Source organism: Rhinoraja longicauda, chromosome 17, assembly GCF_053455715.1.
Source record: "Rhinoraja longicauda isolate Sanriku21f chromosome 17, sRhiLon1.1, whole genome shotgun sequence".
Lineage (NCBI taxonomy): Eukaryota > Metazoa > Chordata > Chondrichthyes > Rajiformes > Arhynchobatidae > Rhinoraja > Rhinoraja longicauda.
In genome coordinates, this window is record NC_135969.1 from 11,411,486 (window position 1) to 11,427,136 (window position 15,651).

Here is a 15,651-nt window from a genome sequence, read left to right on the forward strand (position 1 = left end):
TCTTTTTTGCTCTGAATACAGTTTACATTGAATAAAACAAAATACTGCACTGCACTAAGCTTGGGATGTGGTCTGCTGAAAGATGTGTTGTTCCACTAGATTATAGCCATAACATTTGTTTTGGCTTGCTGAAGGAGAGCAATGCGCACACACCAAGGCCCAACCTTCCCACTCTTGGCTGCCGCCACTGCAGAGGCACAAGGAAGCTGGTTAAAGTTGCAAACGCACATGGTTCCAATCATTTAAAACTAAACGTCCAATAAGCGCACTTGCAAAGCAAAACCTCCTCCCTGGTCTCGGATACGAGGCTCCAAACCGTTTTTGTTCAGCACTGAGACGGTCGCCAGATGGAAATGGGAAGTGTGAAAGACTGGGAATAGGCTGCCACATTAAACTAAGGATGTTGACATTGTCTGAAATATTGTTAGCACAAAATGAGGAGAAGAAGGCCGAGATCCCGACAGTCCGTTCAAGTGGGGCAGAGGTTTATTTGCACCTCCTCTGACCTCAACTACTGTATCCGCCGGTCCCTGTGTAGGCTCCTATATATCAGTGAGACCAAGCACAGACTTGCCGATCGTTTCGCTCAACACCTCTGCTCAGTCCACCTTGGTCTACACGATCTCCTGGTTGCCCAACATTTTAACTCTCCTTCCCATTCCCACACTGACCTTTCTGTCCTGGGCCACCTCCACTGTCAGAGTGAGGCCAAACGCAAATTGGAGGAACAGCACCTCGTATTTCGCTTAGGCAGCTTACAACCCAGCGGTATGAATATTGATTTCTCTAACTTCAAGTGACTCCTGCATTCCCCCCTCCCCCGCCCTAGTCATTCTACCTGTTTCACCGTTCGCATCCTTGTATCCCTCTTGTTATCACACCTTCCCCAGCCAACAACTGTCCATTATGGCCTCCACCCTTCCTGACATCATCTATTGCCGGCCCAGATTTGTTCTGGCCTTTTCTCACCTCCAGTTTATTCCTCCCCCTCCCACACCCCCAATTTGAAGAAGGGTTCCCCCAACCTGAAACGTCATCTACTCCTTTTATCCAGTGATGCTGCCTGACCCACTGGTTTACTCCAGCATTTTGTATCTAAGGAGAAGTAAGATTGTTGTGAGTCAATGAACCTAGGTGCTTCAAGACTAGCAGAGGTAAAGCTGGGGAACCTGCAGTGGAATTTGTACTTCAATTCACTAGGAGTTTAATCATTGATTCCACCTTGATCTTTTGGATTTTCCCCATCGTGGGATATGTCATGGCATGAAAGATGCACCTTGTAAGATTTTGCCGTCTTCTCTATCTTAGTTTGGGTTTGGTTGCCAATCTTTATCTACGGCTCTGTGAATCATAAGATGGTGTATTCAAGCCACACTCCAGGTCGTGAGCTTGCTTAGTCCGACACTCAGCACATGCTAAAAAAACGGAGGTTGTTTTTGATTTGAAATCCCGTTCATTCAAATGAATGGATGAATAAGTTTATTGGCCAAGTATGCATATACAAGGAATGTGCCTTGGTGCTCCGCTCACAAATGACAACACAAACATACAGTTAACAATTAAGAATAAAGCATAAACACATCAAAACAATAAGGATACGCCATTACGGTCTAAACATGTGGGTGAAAATAAACCGGAGCAAACAAGAGACTACAGACTTTGGTTATTGAGTAGAACTACTACTCGTGGGAAAAAAAGCTGTTTTTATGTCTGGCTGTGGCTGCTTTGACAGTCCGGAGTCGCCTTCCAGAGGGAAGTGCTTCAAAGATTTTGTGGCCAAGGTGAGAGGGGTCAGAGATGATCTTGCCCGCTCGCTTCCTGGCCCTTGCAGGTACAGTTCATCAATGGAGGGAAGGTTGCAGCCAACAACCTTCTCAGCTGTGCGAACGATCCGTTGCAGCCTCCAGATGTCGTGCTTGGTGGCTGAGCCAAACCAAACCATGATGGAGAAGGTGAGGACGGACTCAATGATAGCAGTATAGAATTGGACCATCATTGCCTGTGGAAGATTGCGTTTCCTCAGTTGCCGCAGGAAGTACATCCTCTGTTGGGCCTTTTTGACTGTGGAGTCGATGGTGGCCCCCCCATTTAAGGTCCCTGGAGATGATGGTTCCAAGGAACTTAAATGACTTCACAAATGTGACACTCGTGTTGTTGATGGGGAGTGGGGGGAGGGGAGGGGGAGCTCTTCGAAAGTCTACAATTAGTTCCACTGTCTTAAGAGCATTGGACATAGAAGTACTGCTCACTTCTTTTGGAATTGGAAGATAATGTCTTGACCAACTTTAAACCAGTCTGAAGAAGGGACCCGACCTGAAACATCACCTGTCCAGGTTCTCCAGAGATGCTGCCTGACCTGCTGAGTTACTCCATCACTTTGTGTCCTTTTGTTTAAACCAGCATCTGCAGTTCCTTATTTCTACATTTCAATTCTTATTTATTTGCTGGCTTTTCTTGCTGCTTTTCTGCATAACAGCAAAAACTAATTTATTGACTGAATTGCTTTGGGGCATCTTGAGGTTGTGCGATACATTATGTAAATTCTCGTTTGTTCTCATCATCTGTTTATGTTGGCAGAATGTAGCTTTTGGTGCTGATCAAGTTAATTGCAAGTTCTCTGTAGTCCAATCTAATTGCTGCTCCTTTGGCAATGGTTATTTGCCTCTGGTATCTGTTGTTTGAAAGGTGTGTGTTTGGAATGTGCGGTTTAACTAATTTTCCAATTAAAGCTCAAGAGAAGATTTAGTTCCGGCCCTCGGAGCTAGAAGTTGGAGAGTGGGCAAGATAATAGGAGTCAGCGTAAGCCACTCGGCCCACCAAGTCTTCCCTGTGATTCAGGGTGATCACGGCTGATCTCCTCCCGGCCTCATCTTCTCAATGCTGGTGCACTAGGCTTGTCACCGTGGAGGCACGGTGGCGCGGCGGTGAAGTTGCTGCCTCACAGCGCCAGAGATCCGGGTTCAATCCAGACCATGGGTGCTGTCTGCACGGAGTTTGTACGTTCTCCCCGTGAATATGTGGGTTTTCTCCGGGTGCTCCATTTTCCACATTCCAACGACGTACAAGATTATAGGTCAATTGGCGTGGTAAAAATTGTAAATTGTTGCTAATGTGTAAGATGGTGCCAGTGTATGGGGGGGTCGCTGGTTGGCGCGGACTAGGTGGGCCAAAGGGGGCTGTTTCCGTGCGGTATCTCTAAAACAAAAACTAAAACCTCCAAAATTGTAATGGGCATCTCTGGAGATCCACTATTGTCAGATGTAGTTCAGATGAGAATTTGCTACAGGACAAAACTCTTAATTGTTGGCCTTTCTTAGCCCTCTTAGGGAGCTCTTTGAGGTGTTTATACCTTAAAGTCCATTTGCCCCAGATGCTGTCCAAAGTTGAAATAATACCAAGCCTCCTCTTGCCCCTAGGACTCGGCGGGAGAATCGTTGTACATGCTGTTCCGTGCGATCAAACACCAGGTGGACAAAGGCCCAGTGGATGCCGTGTCAGGGAAGGCCAAGTACACCCTCAACGACAACAGACTGCTCCGAGAGGATGTGGAGTATCGGACACTGGTAAATCTCCCAATAACGTGGACCGACCGGTTAATGTGGAGTAAAATGTAACCCTGCTGCTATTTGACTCAAAGGTGGACAGAAAATGCTGGAGTAACACAGCAAGCCAGGCAGCATCTCAGGAGAGAAGGAATGGGTGACGTTTCGGGTGACCCGAAACGTCACCCATTCCTTCTCTCCTGAGATGCTGCCTGGCCCGCTGTGTTACTCCAGCATTTTCTGTCCACCTTCAATTTTGAACCAGCATCTGCTGTTATTTTCCTACACTGACTCAAAGGTGGGATGTTTGAATTTGGCAGTTCCACTCTGGCAATGCCAAGAGGTCAGTTTGGAAGGAGATTACTCTTGTCTGCAGTCTCCACGGTGAACAGCCAGCCCCAATAATAACCTTGGAACATATCTGCACTGTCCCCTTCAACCTTTTTCCTGAGGTTTGCTATGGTTGACAGCTATTCCAGATGAGGCATTGGAGTTGATAAGTTATAGGAGCAGAATCAAGCGATTTGGTCCATCAAATCTACTCCGCCATTCAATCATGGCTGATCTATCTTCCCTTCTCAACCCCATTCTCCTGCCTTCTCCCCATAACCCCTGACACCCGTACTAATCAAGAATCTAACAAACCTCAGCCTTAAAAATATCCATTGGCTTGTCCCCCCACTGCCTTCTGCGGCAATTAATTCCACAGATTCACCACCTAAAGAAATTCCTCTTCATCTATGCAAAGGTACGTCCTTTTATTCTAAGGCTGTGGCCTCTGGTCTTGGACTCTCCCACAAGTGGAAACATCCTCTCCACATCCACTCCATCCTGGTCTGCTGATGGGCCTGGACAACGATCTCTTGCTGCTCACTAACTTGTGTTGTGCTTTTTGTCATCCCTGCAGGCACTCAATGTGCTGGTGCAGGGCGGGGAAGATGGACAGCCCTCGCCCGTCAAAGTATTGGACTGTGACACCATCACCCAAGTCAAAGAGAAAATCATTGATCAGATCTACAAAGGCATGACCTACTCATTTCGGCCGCACGTGGAAACTCTGGACCTCGGTGAGAAGGGAGGGATAGATTTTGTAACATGGTCAACTCTGATTTCACTTGGGGAAATATTCCATCAGAACTAAAACTTGCCCTGAGGGCTTGGAAAGCCCCTTGCAGGAGAGCAATATAAAAAGGTCCATGAAAGAACACATTGGCTGGAAACGATTTCATGCTTTTATTTGCCGTTAACACCGTGTGGGTAGATCTGGAAAATCAGTAATGTAGTGGTGTAGTTTAGTTTAGAGATACAGCACGGAAACAGGCCCTTCAGCCCACCGAGTCCCTGCTGGCCAGCGACGCTAGCACTATCCTGCACACACGCGAGGGACAATTCACAATCTTTACCAAAGCCGATTAGCCTGCAAACCTGAACGTCTTTGGAATGTGGGAGCTCCCGGAGAAAACCCACAAACTCCGTACAGACAGCACCCGCTGTCAGGATTGAATCTGGCAGAGTAAGGCGGCAAATACAGCCCAATGCTGTATTGTTCTCTTGATTGACATTTGAGTCCATCAAGAAACCTTGCACTGGATTGGATTCTGTGATGTGAAGACATTGGCCTCTTGAGTTATAGCTGATGCTACATTGTCAAATTGCAAGGCAAACCACCTGCTGGTCACTGGTAATTGGAAGGTAAGTCACTTTGAACACGAGGGAGGTAATAGGAGAGATGCTTGACATAGCGTTTTTCAATTGAAGAATAGTACTTTATTCAATGCTACTTTATTTGTCACGTACAGTGAAATTCATTTTTATATAGTTTGGTATAAGTATCACGATAAATAAGAACTTAGATACATCTTAGTGATCAAGATGGCGGCGCGCACGGACGCAGCGGCTCACAGCTCTCCCTTTCGGTGCGTTTTATGTGTGTTATCTGTGTTATGTCTGTTAGTCAAATTTAGTCATTCAAACCAGGAAAATCAGGCAAATCCTACCTACAACCGAAAGGACCTTCTGATCATCGGATTCCAGTGCAATCGGGACCTTGTGCGCGAATTTCCACACCCGCGAAATATACCGGAAGAGATAGCCAGGACACCGGGCGCTCCGTGGATAGTTGTCGGCGCGAACAGGCGTCGCAGACGGAGGAGAAACAGGAAGCAAAAGCGAGGATGCCGGTCCGGTATACTTGCCAAGCTAAAGAGACAGCCACACAAACCACCGCTACCTAGCATGTTCCTCACCAACGCCAGATCCATCATCAACAAAATGGACGAACTTAAACTACAGATATCAGCAAACAAACTCGTGGAGGACTGTTGCATTCTCTTAGTAACAGAGACATGGCTTCATCCACTTATCCCAGACGGAGCCATTGAGCTAGCCGGGCGCACAGCGTTTCGTTGGGACAGAAACATCGACTCCGGTAAGAGCAAGGGGGGGGGGTTATGCATTTATGTGCACAACAGCTGGTGCACTAATATCCAAACCATAGATAGCCACTGTTCTCCTGATCTGGAGTCCCTAACAGTTAAATGCAGGCCTTTTTACCTTCCTCGCGAATTTACAGGGGTTATAGTAACAGCAGTCTACATCCCACCGAATGCTAACGCTAGCACAGCTTTAGGCTACCTGCTAGGTGCAATAAACTCACAACAGAGCACATATCCAGAAGCAGCCCACATCATAGCCGGGGACTTCAACCATGCAGACCTAAAGTCAGTTCTCCCGAAACTTGAACAACACATAAGATGTGCTACCAGGGGGAAAAACACACTAGACAAGGTTTACTCAAATATTAAGAAGGGGTTCAGGTCAGCACCACTACCACACCTGGGGCAGTCAGATCACCTGTCCATATTCCTAACCCCAGCATACACCCCACTCAGGAGGAAAGCTCCAGTCACCATAAAGACTGTGAAGACATGGCCTGAAGGAGCTTCCTCGCAGCTGCAGGATTGCTTCGAAAGGACCAACTGGGATATTTTTGAGGATCAGGACTTGGAGGAGTACACATCAACTGTACTTTGCTACATCAAAAACTGCGTTGACAATGTCACCGTCGACAAACGCATCCGGTTGTACCCCAATCAAAAACCCTGGATGACAAAGGATGTCAGGTCTCTCCTCAAGGACCGTAACACCGCCTTCAGGTCTAGTGACAGAGCTCTATACAGTGCTGCTAGAACCAACCTGAAGAGAGGCATCAAGGATGCCAAAGCGTCCTACAAGAGGAAGATTGAGGACCACTTTTCCAACAATGACCCACGGCGGGTATGGCAAGGCATCCAGCACATCACCAATTACAAGACCAGCAACCGCACGACTGCCGACGGCGACGCCTCGTTGGCTGAGGAACTTAACTGTTTCTTTGCTCGTTTCGAGGTGAAAGCTACAGTGGCAGACATTACACCCTCTCCAGCACCTGAGAGCAACACCTTCACTGTGCAGGAGTATGACGTTAAGCGAGTGCTCAGAGCAGTGAATCCCAGGAAAGCTGCAGGCCCCGATGGTGTGACGGGCAGAGTGCTGAGGGAATGTGCAGACCAATTATCTGAGGTCTTCACAAAAATCTTCAACCTGTCCCTTTTAAAATCCACCATCCCTCCCTGCCTGAAGTCCGCCATAATCATCCCACTGCCGAAAAAGCCTGTCATCAGCGGTCTTAACGACTACCGTCCGGTAGCACTCACACCGGTCATCACAAAGTGCTTCGAGAGACTGGTCCTGCAGCACATCAAAGCCAGCCTCCCACCCACCTTCGACCCATACCAGTTTGCCTACAGAGCAAATAGGTCTACAGGGGATGCCATCGACACTGCTCTTCACACTGCACTGACCCACCTTGAACACCAGGGGAGCTATGTGAGGATGCTCTTTCTCGACTTCAGCTCTGCCTTTAACACGGTCATCCCGAGCAGACTGGTCACCAAACTTTCCGACCTTGGATTTTCCCTAACCATCTGCAAATGGATCAAGGACTTCCTGACCAACCGCCCCCAGACAGTCAAAATAGGCCCTCACCTCTCCTCCACCATTACACTGAGCACCGGCTCACCACAGGGCTGTGTGTTGAGCCCCATCCTTTACTCCCTCTACACTCACGACTGCGCCCCCACCCATCCCACCAACACCATCATCAAGTTCGCGGATGACACGACTGTGGTTGGACTTATCTCAGAAGGAGATGAGACAGCCTATAGGGATGAAATCCAAAGGCTGGCAGCATGGTGTTCAGTGAACAATCTGGTCCTGAACTCCTCCAAAACAAAGGAACTTATAATTGACTTTAGAAAAACCAGTGGAGATTACGACCCACTCTACATCAATGGGGTCTGCGTGGAAAGGGTACCAGCTTTCAGGTTCCTGGGTACGCACATCGCAGAGGATCTCACCTGGTCTACCAACACCATCACCACAGTAAAGAAGGCACAGCAGAGACTCCACTTCCTGAGGATCCTCAGGAAAACCAACCTGCAGGAGAAGCTCATGTTGTCCTTCTATCGCTGCTCCATCGAGAGTGTGCTGGCATACTGTATAACCACATGGTATGCCAGCTGCTCAGAAAAGGACAGGAAGGCCCTTCAGAGGGTCATCACGACGGCCCAGAAAATCATCGGCTGCTCACTGCCCTCCCTGGAGCACCTGTTCAGCCTGCGCTGCCTCAGTAGAGCAGGCAAAATAATAAAAGATCCATCCCACCCCGGCCACCGTCTGTTTGTTCATCTGCCCTCTGGTCGACGTTTCAGGTCAATCAAATCCCGAACAAACAGACTTAAGAACAGTTTTTACCCCAGGGCCATACGAGAACTGAACACTACCTGTGCACTAGGCAACACCGTTAAAAAATCTTGTACTTAATTTAATTGTATTTATGTATTTATTTGTTTTTGCATTTATTGCATATATGTTTGTACGCACCGTCAGGATTGGCTGTTTTTTAATTTCGTTGTACTCGTTGCAATGACAATAAATGAATATTATTATTATTATTATTATTAGATAAGCATCTCGGGTACAGTACACAGTGGATAGTATTATTACTACACTGAGACACCATACAGAGTCGCCAGACTTGGCGCCATTTTCAAGTCCCAGTTGTTAACGGTTTAGAGATCTTAACCTGACCACGAAGGCCCGTTGTCCTGGTGGCATTGCAGGGTCGGCCTGGCCAAGCGTGATTGTGGGTGTCCATCCACCGCTGCTACACCACTCTGTGCCGTTGCAGGCCGCATCCGGTCCACGCACCAGGCCTCTTGGAGCGGTGCCTGGTCCAGCCGAGCCCCAGGCTGCTGCAGGGCCTCCCGTGGCCAACGCCACCATTGAAGTTCACTGCCCTGCCTCTCGCAGAAAATGGTGGAAAATGCTACCCAAGAAAACTATCCCCCAGATTGTAACGGAGTTGACCATTTCACGACTGTGACCCTTTCAGCCCATTACGTGATCTCATCACAACATGGTTTTTCTGCATGTGCAGACACTGGTTTACACTGAAGATAGACACAAAATGCTGGGCTAACTCAGTAGGTCAGGCAGCATCTCTGGAGAAAAGGAATAGCTGAAGAAATGTCATGCTGCAGAAGGATCTCAACCCAAAACATCCATTCCTTCTCTCCAGAGATGCTGCCTGTCAAGGCTAAGTTACTCCAGCATTTTGTGTCTTAATATTCATGAAATGCCTGGAATTCAAGAACGTTTGTTTATACGTATTCTGATGCATGTTTCTTTATTTGCGTTACTTTAACTCAGAATGGAGATCGGGGCTGGCGGGGCATCTCATCCTTTCAGATGAAGATCTGACTTCTGTTCTCCAGGGCAACTGGAAACGTCTCAACACCTTGCAGCACTATAAGGTAGGCTTCCAGTTTCATTGGAAAATGATTGAAGTGGTTTGAATTTGTTTCCATGTTCTGGTTAAGCCTTGACTCGGACAGATGCAGGAGCTGAAGCCGAGTATAGCATTCAAGTTCCGCAGTGTTGCTTGACATTGGAACAATTGGACCCACGTGCCTAACAGATAGCTGGAGTGACTTAGTGGGTCAGGCAGTGTCTCTGGAGGATGGACAGGTGCCTTTTTGGGTTGGGATCTTTCTTCAGTCTGTCTGAAGAAGGGTCCCAACCCAAAATGTCACCTATTCATGTTTCTCCAGAGACGCTGCCTGACCCGCTGAGTTTGTGTCTTTTTTTTTGTTGTAAACCAGCATCTGCAGTTCCTTGTGTCGTGGCAAACAGAGAGATTGGAAAGAATGTTTGTTGGTTATAGAGATAATGATTGAAATTCATCATATAGAAGGTTGTCATGTTGGCAAATGAAGTTACTTCAGCTGGTTCCATTCCCCAGCCCTCCATCCTTGCCCTTGTCAGTGACGTCTCCCCTCTCCAAGGGATCCCTCATTTGTACTGGGCCACCCCTTGTTGAGGTGTCCCGCACCCTTGTCCTGTCCCTCAGCTGTGGCGTCCACCCTCTCCTGGAGAATCTCAGGACGACACGGAGTCGGTAGGCCTCAGGCCTATTTCCATGCTGTATCTCGAAACTGAGCTAAAATCAAACTAAACAATGTGTAGGAAGGAACTGCAGATGTTGGTTTATACCGAAGATAGACACAAAATGCTGGATTAACTCAGAGGGCCAGGCAGCATCTCTGGAGAGAAGGGGATAGGTGACGGTTTGGGTGGGAACTCTTCTTCAAACTGAAAGATTGAGGTGAGGGGAAAGGGGGAACTGGAGACGAGAAAAGACCAGAACAATTCAAGGACGGTGCCAGATGGCCTCAGGATGGATGGAGTCCATAATGGCCCATTGATGACTGGGGAAGGTGTGCCAATGAGAGGGATACAAGGATGCCAACAATGGAACTGGTAGGATGTGCAAGGATGCCAACAGTGGAACTGGTAGGACGTGGAAGGATGCCAACAGTGGAACTGGTAGGATGTGCAAGGATGCCAACAATGGAACTGGTAGGACGTGCAAGGATGCCAACAGTGGAACTAGTAGGGCAATAGCTTCTCACTTTTATTATCCGGATGACGTAATGATAATTTGTTGTGTGCCTTTTAGTCACATTGTGAATGGGTGCTCTGTTGCCGAGCTTTGGTTTATGATGTGAGCATTGACCTGATTGTCTATCATTGTGTTTTATCACCTCATTAGGTGACTGATGGAGCCACGGTTGCCCTTGTTCCACGACTCAGCAAGCACATCCACCATGAAAACCATGACTACTTTGCAGGAGAGAGTGAGTGGCAATCTACATCTTTGTTGCCCCTTAGTCTCGCAGCTTGACCACTTTGAGTGGGAATGGAAGATTCTGATGCGCACTTCAGAGAACCGATTAGACTCAATCCCAATGTCTTTTACAGAAGTTCTCCATGGCGATTTGAATTTAATAATTTGAACTTAATAATTCAGAAGCTTTGAATTTGACATGGGTATCTTCAATATTTCTCTATATGAACCAAACTTGATTATTAAGTAGAGAAGCACACTGGAGACATCCAGTTGATTATAACATTTAAATTAAAAAAGCATCTTTGAAAACCACTTAAGATATTGCATTCATTGTAGAGTCATAGAGCTGTATAGCACAGGAACAGGGCATTCAGCCCACCTTGTCCATGCTGACCAAGTTGGCATACTGGGCCAGTCCCATTTGCCTGCATTTGGCCCACAGTCCTTTAAACCTTTCCTATCCATGTATCTGTCCAAGCGTCTTTCAGAAGTCATCATTAAAAGTCATAATTGCATCCACTTCTATAGGTTCCCCTCCAGCTTGTCCTCTCTCCCATCAGGCAAGAGATACAGAGGTTTGGAAGCACATACCTCCAGCTAATCAATGGAGCACTTTTTGAAATGTGGTTATATTTGTAAAGTAAAAACATTACAGCCAATTAGCTACTGCAGGATCTCGAGTGATAATGTTCAGAACAACATCTGTTCCTTGAAATAGCGTCATAGAATTTCTTCCATCCACCCAAGAGGGAAGATTAGCACTGGGTGTAATCTAAACGATACCTCTGCCAGCCTGTAGCCAGCTCCTCAATGCCCCACCATATACCTTAACCTAAATTATCTACAGGGGGAAAAGCCTTATTGGGTGCACTGCTTAAATATGGTCTTGTGTGCAACACCCATGTTAGCTTTAGCTCCTTGGAAGTATGTTGCCAGAAGTGTATTTGGACATGTTATTTGTTTTTGTTGCTGCTTGGGGACCTATCTTCTCCTCTTCTCCTGCCTGGCCATCCTCTCCCATCGTAGAGACACCAATGCTGGAAGATGCCGATGAAGGTGGGATCAAAGTCTGGCACCTGGTCAAAGCCACGGAGGAGCCTGAACTGCCCAAGAACAGACGAGGCAGCCTGAAGGAACGAGAGCGGGCCAAGGCCATCCCTGAGATCTACTTAACGCGCTTGCTGTCCATGAAGGTAGGAGCCAGAGTGAAAACCAGGGGATGTTTGAAACCAGAGTTGCAGAGTCTGTGCCTTCCATGATTTCCATAGCTGGCTATGACAGGGGTAACTACTTGTAATACTCCCGGTCTCAGATTTACCCCGTGACGTTGATCTCTACCTGTAAAGGTGGTTACAGGTAACTGGGATTGAAGCATACGCAAATGTAACAGAGACGCAAGAGACTGCAGATTCTGTAATCAAAAGGAAAAAACTAAGTGCTGGAGGTCTGGGGAAGTGTCCCGATCCAAAACATCACTTATGGTGCTTATCACATAACAGCACGATGGAGCAGCAGAGGAGATGCTGCGTTACAGCGCTAAAGACCTGGATTAGATCCTGACTATTGATGCTGTCTCTATGGAGATTTGTATTTCTCCCAATGATTTGCGTGGGTTTCCTCCAAGTGCTCCCGTTTCTTCCCACACTCCAAAGACGTACAGGTTTGTGGGCAAATTGGCTTGGTAAAATAGTGAGTTGTGCCTAGTGTGCGTTGGATAGTGTTAGTGTGCGGGGTTCGCTGGTCGGCACAGACTCGGTGGGTCGAAGGGTCTGAAACAGCATCGTATCACAAAACTAAACTAAACTGTTAGTCTGAGGAAGGGTTCCGACCTGAGACGTCACACGTCCATTTTGTCCAGCTTGACCTGCTGGGTAATTCCAGCACTCTGTTTGCTTTCCTTTGTAAACCGGTATCGGCGGTACCTTGTTTATCGTGCTAGAGGAACTCATTGGGTCAGGCAGCACCTGTGGAGGCAAAACGGCAGCTAACGTTTCAGGGTGGTTCCATGAATCTGAGGCGGGAGTGCAGAGAAGATGAAACAATTGCAATGGTGACCATTCTGAGCCTTGTTCATTGCTGTATCTCGCAGGGCACTCTGCAGAAGTTTGTGGATGACCTGTTTCAGGTGATTCTCAGCACCAGCCGACCTGTTCCTCTGGCTGTGAAATATTTCTTTGATCTCCTGGATGAACAAGCAGTGAACCATGGGATAGCTGATGCAGAAACGATTCACATCTGGAAAACAAACAGGTAAACGCAAGTTGTTCAAACCGTTTACTCCCCTGTTGTATATCTTTGTGTTTACCCATGTCTGTATTGGAGTACTGTGAGTACGTTTGGGCCCCATATCTGAGGAAGGATGTGTTGGCTCTGGAGAGGGTCCAGAGGAGGTTTACAAGAATGATTCCAGGAATGAGTGGGTTGGCATCATCATATCATCATCATCATATATATACAGCCGGAAACAGGCCTTTTTGGCCCACCAAGTCCATGCCGCCCAGCAATCCCCGTACATTAACACTATCCTACACCCACTAGGGACAATTTTTACATTTACCCAGCCAATTAACCTACATACCTGTACGTCTTTTGGAGTGTGGGAGGAAACCGAAGATCTCGGAGAAAACCCACGCAGGTCACGGGGAGAACGTACAAACTCCTTACAATGCAGCACCCGTAGTCGGGATCGAACCTGAGTCTCCGGCGCTGCATTCGCTGTAAAGCAGCAACTCTACCGCTGCTCTACCGTGCCACCCATATGATGAGCGTTTCACAGCACTGGGCCTGGACTCACTGGAGTTTAGAAAGTTGAGGGGGGACCTCATTGAAACTTACAGAATAATGAAAGGCATAGATAGAGTGGATGTAGAAAGGATGTTTCCGCTAGTGGTCATAGCCTCAGAATTAAAGGATGCTCTTTTAGAAAGGAGGTGAGGAGGAACATCTTTAGTCAGTGGGTAGTTAATCTGTGGAACTCATTGCCACAAAGGGCTGTGGAGGCCAAGTTAGTGGATATTTTTATGGCAGAGATAGACAAAGTCTTGATTAGAACAGGTGTCAAGGGTTATGGGGAAAAGGCAGGAAATGGGATTAGGAGGCAGAGATCAGCCATGATTGAATGGTGGAGTAGACTCGATGGGCCGAATGGCCTAATTATACTCCTATAACTGGTGAACTCGTATGGTGCTTGTTCCAAACTGAATTTATACAGCATCCTCACATACGCACTTCAAAAACATATTCGGATAAAAACGAACACCAAACCATATGCTTGATCAAGTAGAAACTTGAAGTATCGGGGAGACAAAGCAGTTTAAGGTTAGGAATTTAGGGAGATGAGTTGTGTTGGATGAAAGCCCCACTAACAGTGGGGAAGATGGAAAACAGAGTTACACAAGATGGCATAAGCAGTGGCGCAGCTGTCGAGCCAGAGACCTGGGGTTCAATCCTGTTCCTGACTCCGGGTGTTGTCTGTATGGAGTTTGTATGTTCTCCCTGTGACCACGTGGGTTTTTTCCGGGTGCTCCGGTTTCCTCCCAAATTCCAAAGACATGCAGGCTTGTAGGTTAATTAATTGGTTTCTGTAAATTGCCCCTAGTGTGTAGTATAGAGCTAGTGGATGGGTGATTGCCTGTCGGCGTGGGCCCAAGGGCCTGTTTCCACACTGTATCTCTAAATTAACCTTAAACATATATCCATCCTCTGGTTCGCGATTTCCCTACTCTGGGCAAAGGACTCAGTTTACCCGATCTATTCCTCTCATGATTTTGTGCACCTCTATAAGATCAGCACATCCTCCTGTGCTCCAAGGAATAAAGCCCGAGCCTCCTCAACCTCTCCCTGGAGCTCAATCCCTCGAGTTCTGGTAACATCCTGGTAAATCTTCTCTGAGCCCTTTCAAGCTTGACAACACCTTCTTAAATAGTTGAAATTTAACTCCTAGCTTAAATATTTACATCCTGGAATCTTACTGTCTGTTCCATGATTCTCTCTCATGCTCCCATATGATGCTCTTTGAGGCCACATGTGATCGTGACCCAAACTGAACACAATACTCTAATGTGGCCTCAAAGAGCTTCATATGGGAGCATGAGAGAGAATCATGGAACAGACAGTAAGATTCCAGGATGTAAATATTTAAGTTAGGAGCTAAATTTCAACTATTTTAGAAGATGTTTTGAAAGAAGTCCTTGATTTCTATGGGCGGCACGGTGGCACAGCGGTAGAGTTGCTGCCTTATAGCGAATAAAGCGCCAGAGACTGTACGGAGTTTGTATGTTCTCCCCGTGACCTGCGTGGGTTTCTCCGAGATCTTTGGTTTCCTCCCACACTCCAAAGACGTACAGGTATGTAGGTTAATTGGCTTGATAAATGTAAAAATTGTCCCTAGTAGGTATAGGATAGTGTTAATGTGCGGGGGTCGCTGGTCGGCGCGGACCCGGTGGGTCGAAAATGCCTGTTTCTGCGCTGTATCTCTAAATTGATTTGGGTCCTTGATCTCACTGCAAAAAAAATGCAAAAATGAGGCCCATGTGATTCTGGATAGAGCCTTAACCGATTATTTACAGCTGGTCCAGCCACATTTTGAGGTGCAGCTTGCTTCTTCATGCTACCCATTTGTTGTTACATGCCAAGGGGGTCAAACAGTTCTCAGTTCCAATAAATAAGATGGCTGAGTTTCATTGCTGAGAATGAACATAATCTCAATAATATGCTGATACAACTTGAGAGTGTGTAAAAATGTATAAAGATAACCTCACAGTTTTAACACCACAGCTTTTCCTTCTCTGTTCTAGCCTGCCTCTCGTTTCTGGATAAACATCATAAAAAACCGCAATTCACGTTCGACGTGCAGGTGTCGGATATGTGGAGCATGCC

At 47.0% G+C, this 15,651-nt stretch overlaps 2 protein-coding genes across 2 annotated transcripts in view; both read left to right on the forward strand.

Moving 5' to 3' along the window:
• The window catches only part of plxnb1b (plexin b1b), a 239,646-nt gene extending 226,619 nt beyond the window's left edge, over positions 1 to 13,027 (forward strand). The window contains exons 28-33 of the mRNA XM_078414681.1: positions 3,417 to 3,563; positions 4,450 to 4,609; positions 9,294 to 9,397; positions 10,696 to 10,780; positions 11,800 to 11,966; positions 12,863 to 13,027. Coding sequence (XP_078270807.1) covers positions 3,417 to 3,563; positions 4,450 to 4,609; positions 9,294 to 9,397; positions 10,696 to 10,780; positions 11,800 to 11,966; positions 12,863 to 13,027 — 828 coding nt within the window. The remainder of the gene's footprint in view (positions 1 to 3,416; positions 3,564 to 4,449; positions 4,610 to 9,293; positions 9,398 to 10,695; positions 10,781 to 11,799; positions 11,967 to 12,862) is intronic.
• A 53-nt stretch (positions 13,028 to 13,080) lies between these two features.
• Positions 13,081 to 15,651, forward strand: part of LOC144601997 (plexin-B1-like) — an 18,962-nt gene continuing 16,391 nt past the window's right edge. Inside the window, exons 1-2 of the mRNA XM_078414682.1 lie at positions 13,081 to 13,099; positions 15,570 to 15,628. Coding sequence (XP_078270808.1) covers positions 13,081 to 13,099; positions 15,570 to 15,628 — 78 coding nt within the window. The remainder of the gene's footprint in view (positions 13,100 to 15,569; positions 15,629 to 15,651) is intronic.